At 57.1% G+C, this 23,286-nt stretch overlaps 1 protein-coding gene across 6 annotated transcripts in view; it reads left to right on the plus strand.

Moving 5' to 3' along the window:
* The window catches only part of SLC6A13 (solute carrier family 6 member 13), a 33,773-nt gene extending 14,753 nt beyond the window's left edge, over positions 1 to 19,020 (plus strand). For 2 of the 6 annotated variants that reach the window (XM_074357313.1, XM_074357315.1), the window contains exons 4-15: positions 1,235 to 1,375; positions 4,509 to 4,593; positions 5,188 to 5,320; positions 6,097 to 6,231; positions 12,150 to 12,253; positions 13,217 to 13,341; positions 14,968 to 15,080; positions 15,378 to 15,515; positions 16,311 to 16,413; positions 16,867 to 16,967; positions 18,285 to 18,455; positions 18,757 to 19,020. In XM_074357313.1, the coding sequence (XP_074213414.1) occupies positions 1,235 to 1,375; positions 4,509 to 4,593; positions 5,188 to 5,320; positions 6,097 to 6,231; positions 12,150 to 12,253; positions 13,217 to 13,341; positions 14,968 to 15,080; positions 15,378 to 15,515; positions 16,311 to 16,413; positions 16,867 to 16,967; positions 18,285 to 18,455; positions 18,757 to 18,879 (1,472 nt within the window). In that variant the 3' untranslated portion in view covers positions 18,880 to 19,020. Of the gene's footprint in view, positions 1 to 1,234; positions 1,376 to 4,508; positions 4,594 to 5,187; positions 5,321 to 6,096; positions 6,232 to 12,149; positions 12,254 to 13,216; positions 13,342 to 13,787; positions 13,902 to 14,967; positions 15,081 to 15,377; positions 15,516 to 16,306; positions 16,414 to 16,866; positions 16,968 to 18,284; positions 18,456 to 18,756 lie in introns of those variants that run through there. The other 4 variants (XM_074357311.1, XM_074357312.1, XM_074357314.1 and 1 more) reach the window with 4 other exon arrangements.
* The last annotated feature ends 4,266 nt before the right edge of the window (positions 19,021 to 23,286 follow it).

Genomic DNA, 23,286 nt, shown 5'->3' on the forward strand with positions numbered 1-23,286 from the left:
ATGTCTATTAATATGAAATATGCACAGTTTATGTTTCTTTTTCGGTTAGTGTTATTTTCCATTTTCTACACAACAAGCCTTTGATTGCATAAATTTCCATCAAATGGATATGTCATAATTTATTTAACGGTTCTCTGTTTTGGGGCTTTTTGCTTATTTTCATTCACTTATTAAATTGTTATATTCTGCTAGCATGTATCTTTGTAGAGGTAGCCCTTTCCCCTCCTTTTTTGGAATTATTTCTTTGGGATAAATTCCTGGGACTAGGTTCACTGGATCAAATGGACAGCCAACTTGATGTCTCTTGAGCTGGCTTATTAAACTGTCCCGTGGAAGTGTTCTACTGCTGTACAAGTCACTAGACTTGAGTGAGTGTCTTTCCCCGATATCTTCCACAACTCTGAGTTGTATCTGTGGTTCCCAAACTTGCCTGCACACTGAAATCACCCCAGGACCTTCAAAACATCCTGAGGCCTGTACCCCACCCCCTGAGATTGTGATTTAATTGGTCCGAGGTCTGGACTGGGCTTCGGGATTTCTGATATATCCCCAGGTAATTCTAATACGTGGACAAGTTTGGAAATCCCTGAGTTGTGTCATTTGTAAACATTTTTACCAGTGTGGTAGGTGCAGAAGGGCACCATTGTTGTTTCATTTTGCATACCTGCAGTTATTAGAGAGGACGAGTAGGTTTTGAGGATGTTTATTCACTATCTGTATTTGCTCCTGTGTGAATTGTCTGTTCCTGCTTTTAACTTGTTTTTTTTTTAATTTGTTTGTTTTATTGAAGTATAGTCAGTTACATTGTGTCAATTTCTGGCGCACAGCATAATGCCCCAGTCATGCATATGTGTACATATATTCGTTTTCATATTCTTTTTCTAACACAAGCCTCTATGTTTCAGAAATACATCAGACTAATTCCAGAGAACATTAGCTATTGGAATCTCGAAGTTAGCCTTACCCACTTGTAAAGCAGCTTGGAATCAGTGAACTTGCAGAACCAATAAACATGAAAGTGCAGGAGGAGACGGGGAGGGAAACCCCCCCTGGCCTTGGGGTGTCGCCGGGGCGGGCTGCAAGCCCGGCCGCTGGGAGTGGGAGGAGAGCCGAGGCCCGCGCTCCTGGCCCTGGGACCCTGACCGAGGAGCGCGCGGCTCTCCCGAGCAGGAGGGGGCGGGGCGTGAGGAATCCGCCCCGCCCGGCCCCGCCCACCCCGGCGCCTCCCCCCCAGGCATCGGCTACGCCTCCCAGGTGATCGTCATCCTGCTCAACGTCTACTACATCGTCGTCCTGGCCTGGGCCCTCTTCTACCTCTTCAGCAGCTTCACCGTCGACCTGCCCTGGGGGAGCTGCCGCCACGACTGGAACACAGGTGAGGTCGCCCGCTTCCCCCGGCTCCGCCTCGGGGACCAGGACAGGGCTTGCCCCCGCATCCCGGGACCCGGCCCGCCCTTGACTGGGGACGCACGCGGAGACCTGGCGTCCAAGATGAGGCGAGAGTTCAGCGGCACCCCAGGCAAAGCGTCCCAGACGTTAAGACAAATTTATACGTTCCGTTAATGTACTGCGGATCCACGTGTTACAAAGACAGAACTGACTCCCTTTTATGTAGTCTGTCCCTTCACGTGTTACGATTTGAAATACGGTTACTTTGATAAATGTATGTATTGTTTTTTCGCTTACTGCTTTCTCATGTCTTCTTTCTGATACTATTTCAGGTCTTTTCAACTCCCAATTCTGGATTTAAGCAGGGACTAACTTTTTTGTGTATCATCTATACAACGTATGCGAGCAATTAATTTTCTCCTGTGACTCTTTTAAGACAAGAGCCCCTATGGCAATAGAACTCCCGAGTCTAATGAATTGAAAGTAAACCCTATATTAAAAATAAAAATTAAAAAGACCCAGGGTAGTGCTGTCCAAAAGAGCTATCTGTGGTGATGAAATGTTCCTTGCACTCTCTGATATGGTAGCCACTAGCTCCATGTGGCTGTTGAGGACTTGAAATGTGGCTTGTGTGTGTGAGGACCTGACTTTAAAATTTTATTTTAATTTTAATTAATTTATATATAAGTAGTCACCTGTGGATTGTGGCTACCCTGCTGGATGGCGCAGGTAGGGGTATACTGGACGCTGTCCTGTTTCGAGCCTGAGCTCTGCCTCTGTCTCCCACCGTCCAAACGTGGGCCTCACCTGTGCCGGGATGAACCTCTTCTTGTCCAGATAAGCTACTCAGTTCTCAGCTGGAGTGGGAATCCCTGACTTGCCAGCGAGGCACGTTTTGCAGGGTCTATCCCCGTGTTCAAGGTCCCCTCGCCCTCACACTATATGCTCTCTTCCCAGACATTCATTCCCTTGCCGTCTCAGCCACCACCTCCGTCCCACTGCTTTCCAAGTGAAAAGTCCAGTCTTGGCAGTCCCTCCCTGACACCCCGAGATTCACCAGGTTGGGTGTCAGGTGGTGTCTGCGCTGGCCCCGGGCTTTACTGTGATACTCACCCCACTTCCCCAAGAGCTGCAAGATCTTGAGGGCAGAAAAGGCGTCTCCAGCTCTGAGCCTTTGTGCTTAGCACCGTGCCAGCTACGACATCATTAGCTCTCAAAAAATAGTCGTGGAATGAATTCAGTTTTGAAAATCTGTTTTACTCTAATGTTTTCTCTATTATGTGTTTTTTCTTCCTCCCCACCCCTCTCTTTCCTCCTCCCTCTTTCCCTTCCTTACTTCCTCCGTTTCTCCCTTTCTCCTTTTCTCTCTCTCTCTTTTTCTTTCTTTCCTCCCCTCTGTGCACTGAAGTCCGCCCTGACAACTGGCTCCTCAGATGGGGTTTTATCCAGATCTCAGTGCAGGTCCTCTTGCACAAATTCTGTGCATTTGGGAGAGGGGGGTGAGTCTCAGACAATTCTAAGGCGAATTCAGAACCTGGGGCTGTGGCTTGGTGATATTTTGGGCACTTCTCCTGGTGAGTCTGGGTTTCCCCAGAGCCTGGCGTCTTGAGCAGTACAGGACTGTCTGGAAGAAGCAGGTGTTTTCTGGGTGTGCTCAGGCTCCGAGGAAGGTGACTTGGTTTGGAGAAGGGTGTCCGGGCCGTCGTTCAGCAGACGTGCGTGGTCCTCCCTCCGGCTCTATGCCGGGCTCTGTTCCCAGCACTGGGGACGCGGCGACACACAGAGACAGAGCTCCCTGCTGAGGAGCCTTTATTTTAGTGGCGGGAGTCAGACAGTAAACAAAGTAAGTGCATCACGTGTTCCATGTGGGAAGAACTGCCGTAGAGAAAAATAAACAAGAACCAGAGATTGGGAATTTTATGGAGAGGGTTGTAATTTTAAATAGGGTCACCAGGGAAGGTCTCTTTGAGAAGGGGTCACTGGGTCGTGCGCGGAAGGAGGAGGGGGAGCGGGGAGGGGGCAGACACCAGTGCAGAGGCCCTGGGCTGCGGCAGGTGGGTGGGGGGCAGTGGGAGATGAGGTGGGCGGTGATGAGGTGGGTTGAATGGGGCCTTGGAGGCGATGATGAGGTGTGGACTTCTTTCTCCGAGTGGGACAAGAAACCTTCTGGAGGGTTTGAACTGGGACACGACACAGAGTCATGACGTGACTGAAATTTTAACAAAACTAGTCTGGTCGCTCAGGGAGCCCTGAGCCGTGGTGACCTGCCCGGGGTGGTGGTGATGCCCAGAACAGGAAGGAAGGGCCAGAGTCCAGATATTGTGAAGGTAGAACACACGCAGTTTGCTGTACTCGGCCACTGTGACAGGCCGTGTCTGAGGAGATCCGCTTTCTCGTGGGCACAGTGGAGAGACACCACCTGTCTTAACACTGCCCAGGACTGCTGTCCTTCTGAAGTGGAAGCAGACTGCGATCACTCTTTGTGACCCCCCCTAAGTCCTGTCCGGATAATTCGGAGCCACTCTGTATGGAGGACTGTACAGTCCTGTGTTCATTTAACTCCCTTGTCAGGCCCACTGGGGCTCTCCTTCTGCACGTCTTAGAGATGACAGAGGTGAGGCTTAGAGAGCCACACACTGACTTACTGGAGGGTCAGGATTCAAGCCAGAGGGTTCTGACCTTTCACCTGTGCGCTCAGCCCTTGGACACATCACTTCCCTGGAAGGCATCCTTATTAGGGGACCTCAAAGGTCGTGACTTTATAAAGAACAATGGCCTAGGGATATTTGTATACTTTGAAGCAGATGGTGTACAGAACATCTTTCCAGATGCAATCAGATTGTGCTTTAATTAGGCTGCGCTCTCCACCGTGTGCAGCCCCCTGTGGGAACATGGGAGAGGGTGGCGTGGGCTTGTCGGGGTCACTGGGCGTTTTGCTTTGTGCTTTATTCTGAGGATGTCTTGTACAGACAGCTTCAGCCCAGTTCCTTCCAGATACACTACTTGCCAGTCTCCGAAAACTTCACCCCCTCCCTGGTCATGCCGAATACAGGCCAGTGACCTTTCTCTTGCTTCTCCCCTCACCTCCCCACCGCCCTGGCCCCGGGACCCACGGGCAGAGCACTGTGTGGAGTTCCAGAGGACCAACGGTTCCCTGAACGTGACCTCTGAGAATGCCACCTCTCCTGTCATCGAGTTCTGGGAGTAAGTGAGGCCTTTCCCATCCCAGTGTGTGCAGTGTGTCTGAAAGAAGGGGCGGGGATGGGTTCATCGGGGATGGCTCTGTGGACAGCAAGAGAAGAATTTCTGCTTCCTCTTTCGGGGGCCCTGTCACCTAAGTGGCTTTTCCTGCTGTCCCTGTGCCTGTGGTCAATGCAGGGCTGTTTCAGAGGCTCTCCTTGACCCCTGCTGCCTCCTCTCCCCTGTGTGCAGTCGTGCACCTGCACGCATGTCCACCCTCCTCTCTTCAGCCGCCTGTGTGTCGCCTCTATCTGCCCCTCCCCCAAATGGTGACATTCACCTGAGACACGGCTCCTGATACCACAGCGTCCTAACTCTGGGGGAGGAAATGTGTTTTCGTGCCTTCTCGAGGTTAAGTTGGCACTCGGCCTCCCAGAGCCCAACTTACCTGGGGACAGTTTGTCTCGGCCTCACTTTCTGTCTACCTGCACCTCTGGGCCAAGGAAGCAGAGCCTTACAGATCAGAGCGGAGAAGCTGACAAGCCCTTGGAAAGAACTGGCGCATGGCTCTGTTGCCTGAGACCAAGCTGAGGAGCCGGCTCAACCTTCTCTCCCCAGGAGGCGGGTCCTGAAGATCTCGGATGGCATCCAGCACCTGGGGGCCCTGCGCTGGGAGCTGGCCCTGTGCCTCCTGCTTGCCTGGGTCGTCTGCTACTTCTGCATCTGGAAGGGGGTCAAGTCCACAGGAAAGGTCTGTGTGGGGGAGCTCCCGGCCTCTCCCTTCCCAGGACCCCCTGCCCTTGTGGGATCTCAGTCACCCAGGGGGGGAGGGCGGGATGACCCCGCAGAGATTCCCTGTGGCTCCCTTCCTTGATTCTGTGCCTCTCCTGGATTCAGCCCTGTTTCCTGGTATTTGGGGCTTGACACGGCAGGAGGAATTTGATCTTGGAAGATCCTACATGTGTGGGCACACTGCAAACCGAACCTGGTTCCTGGCTCCCTATTTCACACAGCAGTTCTTTGGAAAAAGAATTCCATTAAGACTATTAATCTCAGCACGATTCTCAGCCAACCCCAGGGCCTGGGGAGACCCGTTGCCTGGGAGTGTGGGAGGTGTTGGCGGTCTGAGTTCTGGATTCCTGCCCTGGAGGCCCCTGACCAGGCCTCCTTCCTAATCTGGCTGCTTGGCTGTGCTAAGCGCCTAAGCCCTGTGAGGACAGGGCTCACGTGTCACCGTCGTTCCCTACCTGACGACCCTTGCCACAGTTCTAAACACCCGTGTCATTCAGTCACTCGACAAATATTTGCTGGGTCTGCGTGGGGGGAGCTGGAGGGAGGAGTGGGGAGGGAGGCCGTGGCTGAAGGCGGAGGGCAGACTGAGCCGAACAGCTGCGGGGCGAACGGGAGGGCGCAGGAGGGGAGCGCCCTTGACCTCCTCCCAGGTCGGCGGCTCCTGCCTCTGCTGCTGGGTCTCCAGGCCCCTCCTTCCTAATTCACAAGCTCCTTGTTTCATCTGCCCCTGGCCAGGTGGTGTACTTCACAGCCACGTTCCCTTACCTCATGCTGGTGGTCCTGTTAATCCGAGGGGTGACGCTGCCCGGGGCAGCCCAAGGAATTCAGTTTTACCTGTACCCAAACCTCACGCGTCTGTGGGATCCCCAGGTAAGAAGCCACAGACCACGAGGGTCACATGGTCCTGGAGGTGCCTGGGCTACAGGCCCTCCCTGTGCTCTGCTGGGCATCCCTGCTCCCGGCTGGCCAGCAGACGTCCGTGGTGGGCGGAGGTCTCAAGACATCTGTTAGCAGCTGTTTCTGGTCCCCCTCACTGGCTCACAACTGCCAGGAAACCCAGGGGGCCCTGAGGCCCTCGTAACGCTTCTCAGGGCTCTCAGGCTGGACCCTCTTCCCACCACCTCCCATCCCCTCTCCTTTCATCCCAAGCTGCCTCTCTATTTCTCAGCCATCCACCAGCCCCACTGGTTCCCTTCCTCTGCCCACGTGGCCCACTCCTGGCCCCTGTTTCCAACCCCTCCTGGAGCCAGCTGGGCTGGTGTTGAGTTTCTCGTTGGTTGCCAAGAGGCCCCTGCCCCTGCCCTCCCCAGCCCTTCCTTCAGGGCCCACCCTCTGGGAGGGGTGCTCCTTACTGACTGGGAGTTTGGACAGCAGGCCCTGAAGTAAGAAGCCACTGCCTCTGATAGGTTCTCAACTCTTGTTGGGCAGCCGTTTTGAAAACTGGCAAAGCCAGGAGGTGCCGAGGGTGGAGAGGCCATGGGTCAGGGCGGCCCAGAGCCCCACGTGGGCCCCTCTGCGCCCTGCCTCTGCCTGCCTGGCACAGGTGACCTCCTGGGGAGTGTGTACAACTTAGGGGGTCTCCCCTGGGCTGCGGAGCTGTGTCTGTGAAGGCACCTGGCACAGGCCAGACCAACAATCCGACAGCTTTCCAAACATTTTAATAGCAAGGCAGTGGCACCTTCCCTGCTGGGGGACGAGAGGGGGCAGGAGAGGAGGGAACACCCCCACCCCCAGCTCCCTGTGAGGTGGGGCCTGTTCGCACAGGCAGAGGCTCCCCTTCTGAGGACTTTGGGGTGACTGTCTCCCAGCCTCTCAGCCCCCCAGCAGAGCTCCTCCCTCCTCCCTCCTGAATCCTGCCGCGGCTCCCAGAGCAGCAAGGCTCCTCGTGCCCAGAGCTTCCCAGCCTCGGTCCTGGGTCTCTGTCCATGACCTCTGGTGGGATGTGCACGTCCCCTCCCACCCCGTTTCTGAGACCCGGTAGAGACATGGATGTGGCCGCCGCGTCTCCACGTGGGCTCCACCTCGGGTCTGGAGCCCACCTGCAGGCCCGTAGCTGTTGAAGCTGGAGAAACCCAGGTGTCGTCTGTGCAAAGTCCTCATTGCACAGCAAGTAACACCAGGCCAGGGCCCAAGGGCTGTGGAGGACAGCAGGCAGCAACCAGGAGGCTGCGGGGGCAGCAGAGCTAAGGGAGGCCCTGGAGGCCGGGGAGGCTGGCTTGGAGGGACCACTGTGGTTCTGGAGCGGAGGTGTGAACCGATGGCTAAGCCACAAGCCACCTTTGCATGAGGTCAGGCTGGGACCAGAGGGAGACAGGCAGGTGGAAAGAAAGAGGGAGGGGAGAGAGCGTCTGGACCTGACCTCTGGCTTCTGTGATGGAAGCCTCGTGTGTCCTGTTCATTATCTGTAGCTGACCACGGCTGAGGGCCCTCTGTGGCCCTGACATCATTAACTGGTGCCCATGCATTCTTTCAGCTCATCCTCACAGCCAACCATTGAGGTATCCCCATGTCAGAGACAGGAAATTGAGGCCTAGAGAGCTCCAAGAACTTTCCACCCAGGCACCTGCAACTGGAAGCCAGGTCTGCGTGAGGGCAAGTCCCACGGCTTTATAGGCTCTGGAAGGCAGAGTCCTGTCTGCCCACCTTTGTTTGGTGCGCAGCTCGTTCATTCAGCAGGGTTTACTGAGCATCTCATCCGTTGGTGCCAGGCGTGTTCTAGGTGTGGTGCTTGTTACACAACAGCTGCCAGCAAACATGCGGGCGGTGGGCCAGGGAGCCGTCCACCCGGAGAATTAAAAGCGCGCCCTTCTGTGTCTGGGTCACTGCAGGGAATGAACCCTCTTCCGGTCTTCTCTCCAGGACACCACCCTTCCCACCCCAGCTGGCTGCAGGCTGTGCGGGAGCCGTGCCCTCAGGGCCCTCTGAGGCCGTGGGAAGGAGGCGTTTCAAGAGCCTGGCTTCTGAGTAGCCTTTTTCGCTGCCAGTCCTGGTCTCACGCTGAAGCTGGCATTCATTGTCAGCGAGCAGCAGCACCTGCAGGGTGGGATGCCCCTGCCGGAGCCCTAATGGGATGTGCTTGGCACTTGCCAGGAAGTGTGACAACTCCAACCTGCACTTGCCTGGCACTCGAGAAAGCTGCAAAGTTCCTGCTAGCCAGCCCAGAGGCCAGAGCACCTCTCTCTGCCAAGCTCTCCATCTGGGAGCAGGAGCCAGGAGGAGGCATGGCTGGGTTTACCTCGTCTGCCAGTGTGTTGGGCACGTTGCTGCCTCTCCCGGCCTCCCCAGGGCCGTCTCTTTCCCAGTGGGGAGTGACCACGGGAGAGGAGACTCCCCTGGGGCTGTGCGTGCTGGTTTCTGGCCCTTTGCCTTCCCCTCGCCCTGACCCTTGTCTGTCCCACGGCACTTTGGTGGATCAGTACGGGCGTAGGTTTGGGCTCGGGGGTCCAGCGAGCCGTTGCTGAACACCTTCGACCTCTACGCTAAACTATTCTAAAGAAGGGTGTGTTTAAGGAGGAGGTTGGAACGCGTGATTAGAACGATTCTTCTCATTTTGATACCGTGCATTGATATCTTCGAGACCTCATTATCCCTGGAGGGTCAGTTGCTTTTCAAAAATAATAGCACCCACACATAGCCCCGTAGCTGACACGCTTGTTCTGGGCTTACTACTTGCTGGGCCCTTCCCTTAAGTGCACGGTGCAGTTTAGTTCTCATACCAACCCCGCAACTTAGGCATCGCCCCGTTTCACAGATGAAGAAACTGAAACTTAAAATTTTTCAGAAGTTTGCCCCAAATTGCCAAACTAGCATGGAGGAGGAGCTTGGGTTTCATCTCAAGTCATCTTTTGGGGTCTGCTGCCTTAACCACCACGATAAACATTTTCCAAAGCATACAAGTTATCTGAGTGTTTTAAGGGCTGCTTTTTACTTTCCCAGAATTATTCCAGAGGTGGGGCAGGGAATAGGGAATGAACATTTATTTTTGTGTTTGGCATTTTACACTCATTATTTTATTTATATTTGTTATTTTACCCATTTTACTTGTTAATATACCCATTTGTTATTTTACCTGTTATTACACACATTTTCCTGATGAGAAAAGTGAGGTTCAGAGAGGTTAAGTGACTAGCCTAAGATCACACAGCCAGTAATTAACAGAGTTAGGAACTGAACCCAGTTCAATTTGACTCCAAAGCCCAGGCTTTCTCCATTACATGCAGCTGTCTTCCTGAAAACAGTAAATACACTCATCCTTGCAGTTGGTCTCCAGCCTGAAAACATCTTTCCTGGATCTTCTATAAATCTTTCTTTCTCTGTCCCCTACAAAGACCTTTTTTTTGCGTCTTTCACACTTATGTTCCTCGCCAGTCTTTTGCTCCAGGCAAAGACACATGTGAGCTTTGTTCCCCAAACCAGGGCTCCCGGACAGGCTGGCGGTGGGCTGCCTGGTGGGAACAGCACAGCTTGCTTTGCCTGTCCATCCGCTGGCCCCTCCTCTGACCCCGCGGCTCTCCCATCCCAGCTGGTCAGGCGGCCGCTGCCCAGAGAGCTGGGCCTGCCAGCATCCCAGCGAGGGGCTGCGGTCAGTCTGACCCTTGCACTCTGAGCTCTCAGCCCTCCTGCTGCGTTTTCCTCTGTTCTCATTAACTTATCCCCCCAACTCAGTCTTAGTCTGTCCCCTCAGGTCGAGGACAACTGTCAAGTCACAATTTCTCTGATTTCTTCTTCCCATGCCCAAGTGTGCAAAACTTCACAACTGCAGGATCAGCACATGGGCAGCCCCGGCGCATCTCTGAGGGGACCCAAGCGTTTCCCTCCGTGGACCGCCGGTCAGTCTGCAGCCTGGGTCCCAGGAAGCACGGGGAGCAGACATCCAGGGCCCGCGGCTGGGAGGCTCTTGGGCCGCGAGCTGGGTGACCTGTCTGCAGAGAGCTCCCCAGCCCTTCTGTCTGAGCCCGTGTGGATCCTTTCTGTCTGAGCCCCTTTGAGGCTGTAACAATAAATGAAATGGACAGTGACCTTCAGACCAGAGACCACGGGGTTTTCCTGCAAGGATGCTCCTCCCGGCATTTGGGGCAGTTTTAGAAGAGAAACAGGTTTGAGATGTCTTGAAGGAGCACACAGGGCTCCCTGGGGCACGTCCTCAGTCCCTGGCGTCCGTGGAGTCTTGTGTGCACCCCCGTCCCCAAGTTCTTTCTTCTTTCAGTCCTGCCCCTTCCTTCTCCAGCTTCTGAAATAAACCCCGGGGCCCACCCCCTCCCCATTATATACGTTATAATTTTCCCTCAAGTTTAAGGCAGACGCTCTGGTGTTTTGTACCTTGCCTGCTATCTCCTTGCTGGCCCTGCCCCCCCGGGGGCTTCCTCTGTGCTTCCTGACCCCTTGTCCCTGGTGGCAGCTCCTGCCCGCGACACCCTGGGGGTGGGGAGCCGCAGCGGGCAGAAGGCACTGTCTGCCCCTTTCCTCCGCTTTCCCGCTCTGCCCCCGCCCCTGCAGAAGTGGAAGTAAGTGAGCAAAGTGCAGGCCCTGGGTGCATCCTCAGGGTGGCGGGGCAGGGGTTCCCACACCTGGCTGTTCATTAGGGTCACCCAGGAAGCTTTGAAATCACACCAGTTTCTGGGTTCTCTTCTAGGCCTAGAGATTCAGGGTCTCAACTGGGGATGCTGGCTGAGGAATCAGGGTGGTTCTGATGCAGTCAGCTGGCGTGGGGTCCCTCGGACCCCCTGCAACGCCGAGGGAAGTGGGCACTTTGGTGGGGTGAGTGGTGGCGATAGCTAGGGCGGCGGGAGGGACAGGGAGGGGCTGAGGAGCTGCGGAGGGGGGCAGCTGAGGCCTTGGTGCCGGTGGGCACCTGAGCCCATTTTTAGTGGAAGGAAAGCAGGAGTCTGTTTGGGGGCTACAGGCAGGGTGGGCAAGAGACAGGAAATAGGGACACAGAAGTATGAGGACACCCCTGGTGACAAGTACCACCCCCTTCAGAAGTCTGTGGCCACGGCTTCGTGCTCACGTCCTCTGAAGGCAGGAGGGGCCTGGGGATGGTCTGTGGCCCCAGGACCCTCACCCCCCGCGGATCCGCAGGGCTGCTGGGTCGGGTCCGCCTTGATCTCTCTCTCTGGGATGTTGTTCCAGCTGTTAAACCTAGCTCCTCCCAGGCACGGGCCCAGCCAGCTGAGAAAACAACGGGAAAGAACGCCTGGGCCCTGTGTTCAGCCCCAAGGAGTGCAAAGCCCTTGACGGGGGATTTCTGTTCCGCTTCTTGACTTTTTTAAGCGGAGGACCACTCTTCCTGTCTTTCAGATGGAGGGTTTTGAGGCGCGAGGGGGCAAACTTCACGCCTGTGATGGCACTGACACTAAGGATCCACACCCCTAGAAAGAGCGCCTGTCCCTGGGGTCCTTCCAGACTGGACGCACCGCCAGGGGCCCTGGATGGGAACAGGGGAGGCAGAGCCCCTGGCTTCGCTTCCATGATAGAAACCTGGTGCCAGGCCTCGCTGATTTAGTTCTAGGGCAGCGCCCGTCAGCCTCCCTCCTGGGCCCTTTAGTTTTCTTCTCCCAACGCCCGATGCCCGTGCCATCCTGGTCGTGCCTGAGAAACTCCGTCCAGGGGCCCGGGAAGTAGAACCCATTGGAATAGCGCGGTCGCGGGGAGCCTGCACGGCCGAGGGCCGGGTTCTCGCCGCCCCTCGGCCGTGCCCGGCTCAGCCGTGGGCGCGTGGGGTCTCGTGGAGCCCAGACGGCCTGGCTTCCCGGGGGCAGCTCTCTTGCCTTTTCCCTGCCCCTGCGCAGGTGTGGATGGACGCGGGCACCCAGATCTTCTTCTCCTTCGCCATCTGCCTGGGGTGCCTGACGGCCCTGGGCAGCTACAACAAGTACCACAACAACTGCTACCGGTGAGGGGGGGCGCGGGGCGGGGGGCCCAGGGAGGGGGTGCGTGGGGGGGCGGAGAGGGGGGCGCGGGGTGGGGCCTGGGGAGGAGGGACCCGGGGAGGAGGGGCGCAGGGGTGCCGAGGCGGGGGGGGGGGTGCGGGGCGGGGAACCGGGGGAGGGGCGCCGAGAGGAGGGGCGCTTGGCGGGGCCCTGGGGCAGTGCGAGGGGTGGGGGCTGGTGAGGGGGCAGGGCGGGGCGGGGCGGCTCGGGGAGGGGGGCGGGGCCCGAGCTACTGCCCCTGCAGCCACTAGATCCGGGAGATTTGGAGGGGCCCCAGCTGCGCTCCCTTGCTGCCTTCACCCCGCTTTCTAACCCTTTGCTGAAAGGAGCCAGGATGGGCAGAGGGCTTGCTCGCGAAGGATGGCCAGTTGTGGTTGGCGGGGAAACCACAGCAGGGCCCGCGCCGGGCTGACTCAGAGGGCGGGGGGCGCAGGCGCGAGAGCAGCGCGTGAGGGAGTCATGTCACACGGTGAAGCCGGCTCCGTGCCTGGGCCCCCCAAACACCGAATCCCTCCCTGCGGTTCCCTCGGCCCTCCTGGTTCATGTCAGAGAATTTAAGCCAATTTTAAACAGCTTAGACACATCATTTCAAAATCAAACTTAGGTGACTAAGATCATCTGTAGCTTGGGGTCACGCATGCCCATCTCCGCTCCGTTAACGGGCCAGGCTGGGTTGTGTGAGAGGGACAGTGTCCCAGGAGGTGTGGTGGCCACGCAGCGGAAGCGGGGAGGCTGTGCGGCAGGGCGCATTTTTAGGGTTTCTGTTACTTCCGTAGAGCCTCTTCTTTGTAGGATGTCCTTGATTTAGTCCAAGTGTGAGCTGGTGGCGTTGGGGGACAGAACCAGCCCTTGGCCGTGCCCTCTGCCCCCCGAGGTTCCTGCTGGGCCGCCCCCTGACCCTCCTGACCCCGCCCCGCCCCCCGCAGGGACTGCATCGCCCTCTGCTTCCTCAACAGCGGCACCAGCTTCGTGGCCGGGTTTGCCATCTTCTCCATCCTGGGCTTCATGTCCCAGGAGCAGGGGGTGCCCATCTCCGAGGTGGCCGAGTCAGGTGGGTGTTGTTGGCCGGGCGGTGGCCTGAGACAGCGGATCCTGTGAGCTTTGTTTGAACCTTCACCATCCCACCGGGATCCACAGGCATCTCTATTGTCACCTACACTGTGGGTGACCTCTCAGTGGCTGCGTCCTGGGAAGACGTGATGTGGAATTAAACAGCGATTCCAACTTCAAAGGGTGCACAGGTGTGCAGAGAACAATTCCTTCCCACCCTGGCCTCCAGTTCTTCACCCAGCAGGCAACCAGCATTTCCAGATTCATATTTTTCCTTCCAGAAATGGTTTAGGCTTTCATGAGAAAAAAGGATCCACACACGTCTATACATACACATTCCTACCTGCATGCATAATGCTGTTTCTATTTCCTACACCTTTAATAACCACTTGATAACACGTTGCATACACTGTCCTGCACCCTTCACCTGTCTTCTTCACTTTAAAGAGCATCTCAGAGATGAGTTCTCACTGGCACGTGGAGGTCCCTCCTTTAAGCGCCTGACTTCCTACCACGCAGTGCTGTTGCTTTTGAATGAAATCAGATTGGTCCCCCACCTGGGTAAGCTGTCAGCGTCTCCCTTACTCACTCGCCCCCATTCCCGTGGACCACCCCCTCGCACTCTGTAACAAGGCAGTTTTGATTGTGGGGTTCACAAGCACAGGGCTGTCACACAGAGTGCCAGCCTGGTGCCAGGCAGCTGACATCACTGGTTCTTGCTAAGAACAGTCGGCAGAGGGGAGGGTGTAGCTCAGTGGTGGAGTGCATGCCTAGCATGCACGAGGTCCATCCCCAGTACCTCCATCAAATAAGTGAGTAATAAACCTAATTACCTCCTCGACAACAAAAGTAAAAAATAAATTAAAAGAAGCAGCAAGGATCAGATTTTGCCGTGCCAAGCGCTTGCCCGAGCCTCGCTATGAGTGCTGTGGGGCGGGTACTAGCGTGGTCCCACATGGTTCTATACTTTCTTTCCAAGGAAGCGTCCTCTGCAGGAGCCCTGGCGGCTGCATGTGTTCCTGCCATTTGAGCCAGCTGAGGGGAGCATTATGTGTTTGAGAGGATGTGGCGGGGGGTTATTCTGAGATTCATGCAGGTCACTTGCTGTCAGGGTCCAGAGGTGGCCAACAGTGGCCCCAGCCCCAATCTAGTCTTGGAGATATTTTCTTTGGAACGTGGTAGAAACCACACAGCAGTTGCCTTAAGAGGGCACGATGGCTCCAGGTTCAGCAGGCCCCCTGCGTCCTCTGTTTGCACTGGGCCAGCTTCACAAAGGTCCATGGCCTGCCTGGCCCTGAGCTCTTTTGAAGTCTGAAACCTCTGGTTTGGGGCAATGGGTCTGGGGAGTGAGCCCTAAGGATCTGGGGTAGAACTCACAGAAATGCAGGTGATACATGCCCTTCCTACTCCCCAAAGCCCTTTAAAACACCCACAGCCTTTAGGTTCTGTTCCTGCCACTGAGAAAACTGGGCAGGGCCTTGGAGGTCTGGGCACCAGAGAGAGGTCTAGGGGGCTTCTCGGGGGCAAAGACGGTGGTAGGAAGCAGCTCTGGGGCTCCCATTGTCCTGGGACCCCGTGCTGGGAAGCCTGGGGTGACACTGGGCCATCTCCCTGCCCCACGCCACAGGGCCCGGCCTGGCCTTCATCGCCTACCCCCGAGCTGTGGTCCTCCTGCCCTTCTCTCCGCTCTGGGCCTGCTGCTTCTTCTTCATGGTCGTCCTCCTGGGACTGGATAGCCAGGTAGCAAGAGGTGCCCGCTTGGAGCCTGAGAGGTGGGTGGTGGGGAGCAGAGGGCACCAGGTTCAACCTGACGCCCGGAGGGACCTTAAATCATCTGGGGTCCGGGAGGGTGTCAGAAGTGGATGTCCTTCCCGGGACCGAGGGGAGTTTGGAGCAGGATCCAGACCCAAGCACACAGGGATGGCTCTGAGGCGTGAGATGGAGGCTGGCAGGGCTGCCTCGGGTCAGGGGGCCAGAGCTGGTGGAGGGGCTTCTCATGGGGGCGCCCGCCCTGCAATTCTTCGCCCTCCCATCCAGTTTGTGTGTGTGGAAAGCCTGGTGACAGCACTGGTGGACATGTACCCCAGTGTGTTCCGCAAGAAGAACCGGAGGGAGGTCCTCATCCTTGGAGTGTCTGTCCTCTCCTTCCTCGTCGGGCTGGTCATGCTCACAGAGGTGAGGGCCTGCAGGTGGGGCCCCGGCGAGGAGGAGCCACGGTGGATGACTGCCACCTGGGAGGGGAGCAGGGGAGCAGGGGAGCGGGCATTGGAGGGTGTGGTGGTGGTGGGGAGCAGGCTGCTATGGTTTCAGGCCCCCGCCTTCCTGGCTTCAGGGCCAGGGGGCTCTGTCCTTTCCTGCCCCAGGACGCACAGAGTAGGCACTTCCAACCTCTGGCCCTTGGGCCTTGTCCCTAACCCTGGGACTCCTCCCTCCCCAACCTCAACCATCTGGGCACGGCTGAGGGGTGATTTGGTTCCATGTAAGCTGAAAGGTATAGAAAGGATGGGTGAGACATCTTGGATCCTGAGAAACTGCCTCTCCAGCAAGATCCCTTGATTTCCCAGGCAGGGGACCCAAGTTCCAGGGACAGACTTCAAAGGCAGAAAGGGGGCCCTGGGGTGGGAGACATTCCATGTGATGCCTCAAGGGAGAAGGAGGGAGCTGGGGCACGCCGGCTGGACGGTACCAATGACGGTCCCTATCCTGGTCCTCCCCACAAATGCACCCGGTGTCTTAGGCCCCCAGGTCAACCCCTGCACGTCCTCAGGGATGAGCTAACAATGGCTGTCTTTCATCCACCTTCCTTCCAAAAACAATAATCAAACATTGTTATTGTCTCATGTCTGCCCGGTGCTTTACAGCTTACAAACCACACTGTCTTTTAATCTCTTTCTCCTGGGATCCTCCGGACCTCTGCTGTGTGCCCCGAGGGTGCTCTGGGTAAAGTTTTTCCTCTCTCCCCTGAGGCAGGGCGGTATGTACGTGTTCCAGCTCTTTGACTACTATGCAGCCAGCGGCATGTGCCTTCTGTTTGTGGCCATCTTTGAGTCCCTCTGTGTGGCTTGGGCCTATGGTGAGTGACTCTTCCTGTGGCCCCGACCCCAGCACTCACCTCTGCCCAGGTCTTAGACAAAAGAGAGACCTCACTGCTCACACCCACCTTCCCCAGGACTCCTCCCTCCCCAACCTCAACCATCTCAAGAATCCGACATGGCTACCATGGGACGAGCCCCCCAGAGGTAGCCTTGTCCCCCTCCTGGTTGTGGCTGCACCCAGACCACCGCAGGTGGGCCCGTGTCCTGCCTATCGAAGCGTTTCAGCCTTTGACATCAGAAATCCCTGCCTTTGCCCACTGCTGTTTATACCTGTGAATTCCGGGGGAGGTGCTGCTCCAGCAGTGACCTGAGAAGGCAACCAGGCTGTCTTCTGGTGGTTGGTCCTGCCCTTCCTGGTTGGCGTGGTCCCCCGTCCGGATGCTTTGGCTGCTAAATGTTGCCCTTGCTCCCGCTTCTTCTCTTCCTGGTAGGAGCCGGGCGCTTCTACGACAACATTGAAGACATGATTGGGTACCGGCCGTGGCCCCTTATCAAGTACTGCTGGCTCTTCGTCACACCCGCTGTGTGCACAGTAAGACAGCCTTTGGGGGGAGAGCCGGACGAAGCGGGGGACAGCGGTGCAGGAGGGTGGATGGGCCGTCAGCGCTGGAAGCGACTTCTCCCTGGGGCCTGAGAACCATTTAACGTTTTGTTCATCCTCCTGGTGGATTCTAGAAAATGCCAGCATTCCCAGAAATGCCGGCTCTTCCTTTCCGTTTCACACAAGGATAAACTGAGGTCCAGGGCTGTTCCGACAGTCTGACCAACACCACTGTGTGAGTGCAGGGCCGCAGGCAGGGCCGCGGGCAGGTGCACGGCCGCCGGCAACAGTGCTGCCAAGCGCGGTGCCCTGTGCCACTGTGCAGATGCATCACAGGGTATTTGACTGGCTACTTATTTCTTATTTTATCTTTGGGTTGTTTCCTAGGCAGTATTTTTAATAGCACAACAATCTTTAGTAAATAAATTTAGTAAATACATACATATGAACATACATACACATACACGTACGTGTATACGTGTCCATACACACGTGGGTGTATATAGAATTTACCTAACCGTGTAGAGTACCTATAGCACAAAATCTTCGAGGAAAGCCTTTTAAATTTTTGACAGAACAGCCCTCCCATCACTGAAGTAATCCGTGTTGTCAGTGAAGTAGAGTGCTTATTTTCCCACCTCCTTATTAACCACTGGATGTTATAAATCTTTTAATTCTGTCTTCGTCCATGTGCTGGATTAAAATTGTATTTCATTGTTTTAAAAATAATGACAACACTGATAAGCACAGCGGTGATGCTAGCGGCCGCTCCGGAACGCTCGCTTGGTGCCCAGAGGGCTTCACACGTGTAGCCTGTTCAGGGCTCGCAAGAACCCCAGGAAGTAAGAACCACCATCATATTCATTTTTTCAGGTGAAACGGAAACGCAGGAGGTTCAGAGGTCTACCCAGGCTGGAAAGTGGTCAGGAGCTAGGGTTCAAGCCCAGGCAGCTGGGCTCTGGGGTCTGGAGTCTAAGTGCTGCTTCTCTGGTCTCACCTGAATCCCAGCAGCTCCCTGAGTGCCCACCGTGCACAGCTGATGAATGAGCCAGGGGTGGGGACATGACCTCCAGGGGCTCACAGCCAGGCACTTAACATGTCTCAGTGGAGGGTCAACCATGGGTAGAGACGCCAGGGGCATGGGCGCCCTAGAGGGACAGGGTGGGGGCCCTGGAAATATCTCCTGGAGGGTGTGGATTTTGAGCGGAATGTGGATGGAGTGTGTAGGCGGACTGGCCCACACAAGCCCGGAGGCAAAGCTCTGCCCGCTGGCCCAGGGGGCCCGTGCTCTTCTGCTCTCACCCCCAGGCCACCTTCCTCTTCTCCCTGATCAAGTACAGCCCGCTGACCTACAATAAGAAGTACATGTACCCGTGGTGGGGTGATGCCCTGGGCTGGCTCCTGGCTTTCTCCTCCATGGTCTGCATTCCCGCCTGGAGCGTCTACAAACTCAGCACACTCAAGGGCTCTTTCAGAGAGGTAGGGGGGGCTAGTGGCGGGAAAGCAGGCAGATGAGCTGGGGTCCCCTTGTTGGTAGGTGGCTGCCTGCCTGGTAGAAGCTGGTACACAGGGGCGCCAGGGATCCTGGGGTGGGTATCAGGGAGGGACAGAGTGAGTGCTCAGAAGTCTTGGAAAGAGACAGGATGCCTCCAAGACCCTGGATGTGGTTATAGTGCTGGCACCTGGAGGGCACTTTTTGTACGGGAGGCACGATGAGGGACGCTGGCTGACCTGGCCCCTCGACTCCAGCTCATGATGGTCACCCCCACTCTCCTTGCAGAGAATTCGCCAGCTCATGTGTCCAGCGGAGGACCTTCCCCAGTGGGACCGAGCAGGACCCTCTGCCCCGGCCACACCCAGGACTTCACTTCTCATACTCACAGAACCGGAGTCCCACTGCTAGGGGGCAGCCCTGGGATGGCCCAGTGAGCCTGGCTGTGGAGACAGTGGTAGAAGCAAAGGGTGGAAGCAGCCCCCTGTGCTGCTTCCTGTGCTGCTCTGTGCCCCACCTGGGGCAGACAAGACAAGAGGGGACATTTTGGAATCCACCTTCTGAGGATGGCACACCCCCCACCCCAACTCCCCTGCTCCAAGGGTGGCTGGATGGGCGTGAAGGGCCAGGATCTAAGCATTGCCTTTGAGAGGGGCCTTGGGATGGGAGGCTGGGGGAGCTGGGGAGCGGGGGTGAGAGCTCTGTTTGGCGTCCCTTCATTCTATTAAATCCACATTCTTCCAACCAGCTGCTAGCAGTTCCGCCTGGTTTCTGCACCCCCCACCCTTGCTGCCTTGACCTCAACCTCCCCACCCCTTCCCACACTGAGTTCTCCTTGTGGACCCTGAGCAGAGGGGTTGTGACGGGAGAGGAGAGATGGGGCCCAGCCGAGGTCCTCCATCATCAGACCCTCGGCCAGAGGGGCCGGCTCACCTCTGTCCCTGCCCCCCCCCCCCCCGGAGTCCCTTGCCTCCTTCACTCTACGGAATAAGAAAGGCAATGGAGTGGGGAAAGGAGGCACCCGGGTCCTCGTTGGGGGAAGGAGGAGGAAAGAGCGGTTGCGCTTCTTCCCTCCCGATTTCCCTTGCCGTGTCCTTGCCCGACCCCTCCTGGCCAAACCGTGTGCGCCCGGCCAGGGCCTGGCGCCAGGGGCGCAGGACAGGGACAGCAGTGACCGCAGGCCGGCGGCGGCAGGTCCGCGGAGCCCCGGCAGGCAGGGCACTACCCGGCTCGGCCAGCAGAGGGAGCCCGCCTCCTCGGGACCACCGAGCTCGGACGGGGATGGGCGGACGCGGCCCCGAGGGCTGGCCCCGCCGCGACCTCCGCTCGGACGCGGGGCCGGGAGCGCGCAGAGGCGCCGCAGGGAGGAGCCGGGTGGAAGGCAGGGCCTGTCCGACGTGGGGGGCAGCGGGCATGGCCTTGGCCTCGAGGCGCCCGCAGGTGTGTCTCCCCGCGCACCCAGGGCAGGTGTGTGCGCCGGGCCGCGTGTCTGCAGGGGTGGAGACGGCGCCTCGCGGCTGCGTTCATCCCGCACGGGGCGCAGGCTCCGCGTCCGCCTGGGTCCCCACCTCTGCTCAGATGGCTCCTCTACAGGGCTGCGCACGGGGAGCACCTGGGATCCTTAGAGCTGCAGACTGAGGGGCACAGCGTTCCGGGGTGATTTTCTTACTTCCGAAAGACTCTGAGTGGGAAATGCACTGAAGCCCTCAGGTTTTGATTCTTTGTTGTTATTGTTGTTGTTGTTGAGGGAGTTTATTAAAATCAGTGACAGCGGCCCTGCTGTGTGTGGCGGCTCCTTCCTGGACACTGACCCGCTGGGCATCCCCCCTGCCAGGCTCATCCCAGTCCTAAGATGGGAGAGAGGTCTGCTGGAGGAACATGCCAGAACTCCAGACACCACCGCTGGCGTCTGCACCTGTCTGAGAACACTTCCAGACACCTGCTGGGCTCCGCTCAGGACACACAGGAGCAAATACAGACAGATCTCATGAAGGACGACTGATGACACGTGCTGTGGAAGAGAAGCAGAGTGTCTGGGACGGAGTAAGTGGGTGTGGGAAGGGCTTAGATGATGTGGGTTTGGGGGTCTGGGGAGGCCGCTCTGAGGGTGAGCTATGTCCCTCCCTCTGATCAAAACTGCAGGAACCTGCTGGGCCCAGGGAGGGTGGCAGGTGGTTGATCTGGGGGCTTACTGAATGGTGCCATAGAGGGAGAGAATTATCTGCTGGCCCCAGGATCGGGAGATGTGGGTTCTAGTCCTGACCTGCCTCGAACCTCTGTGTTTCTCTGTGGAATTCAGGTCTTCATTTTTTGCAGAAGGAGGTAACACTGTGCACCCTGCCTACACACAGGCTTGTGGTGGGGCTCACTGAGGTCACAGGATTGAGGGCCCCATGGTGAGGTCATCAGACCAGTGGCTGAACTGGCTGAGGGGGAGGTGCTCTAAAAAGCCAGGGGTCAGGTCAGGGGAGGGAGCTGGAATCCCTGCACTTGGCCTTAGCCCCTCTGATGGGATGGGGGCAGCAGGGCCGCTTTGAGCCCCCTGTGCTTTCATTACCTGGAAGGGCAAATTGGGAGCCTGCAGCTCCCAGAAGAAGACTACGCAAGGGGAAGGGGAGCCGTTTGCCTAGAGGCCACGCCTGTGAGAGAAGAAGATGGGCAGGCAGGGGTAGCTGGAAGGAGGGAGGAGAGCAGGTGCCTGGGGGTTACCACGAGAGCCGGGGGAGGCTGCGGAGCCATGGCTTGGGCACCGGGCCCACCAGGCTGCCTTGGGGCCTCAGGCCTCATTCTTCAGACTGTGCACACATGCACACTCAGGTCTCAGATTCAGGCATCTGCACACACACAGTCCCTCCCTCTCCTCGGGTAATTGCACAAACCCAGACACCGCAGTTTGCCAGGCACACTCCTGGAGGGGGTCATACTCACTGTGTGACCTTGAGCAAGTTCATCTCTCGGATCCTTAATTTTCTCCTCTATCAGATGGGAATGATAGTATTCACATCCTTCTGTTGTGAGAGTCAGTGGAGGGTGTAAAGAGAGCGGCTTTGGGGACGTATTTCAAGCAAATCCATCCTATTCCCCATGACTCCAGCCTCCCTGCCACCCCGCTCCCCGCCTAACACGCTCACACATAGGCTGTCCATGAAATGGACAAGCCCAGAAAGAGATCAGAGACATGCTTGCTGTCCCTTGGCTTCCCCAGTCCCAGACATTAGGTTGCACTGGGCCCCAGAAAGCAGGCTACACATTTCTTAGCTAAGCGTTGTTGCCAGGAGGCAAGGGAGGGGTAGAGCTAAAATACCCCTGCATCCCAAGGCCTTTGGGTCCTGCTCAGCACTGGCAGTTTTGTCCAAGAAAAGCAAGACCTGAGTCCTCCAAGCCCTAGTCTAGCTCCTGGTTCTGGGAGAGCAGCTCCCTCCCAGATGAGGGAAAGCTGGGATTATTTTTTCCCCTCAAGTTACATCCATCCGTCCATCCATCTCCCCTCATCCATCCATCCATCCGAGTATCTGCTCTGAGCCAGCTCTGTATAAGATGCTAGAGGCAGGAACAAAGGATTATGGAATGCCCCCCCCCCCTTTAGATGCTCCTGGTCCAGGAAACAGTACCCTGCTGTGGAACAAGCATAGACTTTTGGAGCCAAGGGGCCCAGCTACAAATCCTAGCTCCCTCATTTACTAGTGTGTGGCCTTAGGACCCATTGTTTACCTTCTGTTCGCCCCAGTTTTCTCACCTGCAACATGGGCTGCTCTTTCCTACATTTCATGTTCTTGTGAGGACAAAACGGGGTGACACGTGAAGCTCCTCACCTGAGTTAGAGGGGCTTGGGGACTGGGTTACACGCCAGGCCCCTGAAAGCACGCACAGGTTAGGAGGTGATTATGCTGAGGAACGGTTTTCTCTGCAGTGAGATAACAGGTTCATTTAACCATATTTCATCTCGACTCTGGACCCTTCCCAGTATGGAAACAGCCCAGTCTTAGGTTGGCTTTCCAGGTAATTTAGGGACTCCTACCTTTTGCAAAGATGGAGGTCTCCAGCCTCCAGGAGTTTACCAGTTGTTCTAAACGCCTGGGCTGGGGGGCTAGGTGCTGGGGGGTTGGGTGGGCTTGAGTCAGGGAGAAATGTCAAGCAAGGCAGCTCTTCTCCTATAAGGTGAAGAGAAGGTGACAAGGCTGTCCAGGTCCTCACACATCATGGGTCCGAAGTACATTTTGAATGAATGACTGAGCTGGGAAATTCAGCCCCTGCCTAGCCTGGTACCCTTCCCTCTCCTCCCCTTCCCGGAGGGGCTGGGTCTCTCGTTCTGCAGCAGCTGCAGCCAGGGAATCGCAGGGCCTTTGGTGTCCCCTCTGCAGCGAGCTGCATGGCTGACACTCGGTGGGCCCGACACGCAGGGACAGGGCAGACGAGGGGGCAGCCGAGCGCAGAGGAACCAGCTGTGTGGACCCCACTGGAGCTGACTCCCGCCCACCGGCTTCTGGTCTCCCTGGGGCGAAGGGTCTGAGCTGGGATTTCTCTGGCCTCCTCTCCAGGGGCAGCCCCGCAGGGGCTGCTGAGAGGGGCCTGAGAGGCGGGGAGCGGGGTGCTTGATGGAAAACTACAGACGGAGGCTGTCACTTCACACCCGGCCCTGCTGGGAAGTGCTGAGCTACAAAGGGGAAGCGCGGGCTGAGGGAAATTTCCCTTCCTCCCCGCAGCCTCCCCTCCCCCACACCACCTGGGGCTGAAGGAGCGTCTCTGTGGTCCCGAAGGGGGCGCCGGCTGTTCTGGATGGATGGCCATGGACGGTCCGGTGCCAGTGCGCGAGGACAC

The sequence above is a fragment of the Camelus bactrianus genome, chromosome 34 (assembly GCF_048773025.1).
Source record: "Camelus bactrianus isolate YW-2024 breed Bactrian camel chromosome 34, ASM4877302v1, whole genome shotgun sequence".
NCBI lineage: Eukaryota > Metazoa > Chordata > Mammalia > Artiodactyla > Camelidae > Camelus > Camelus bactrianus.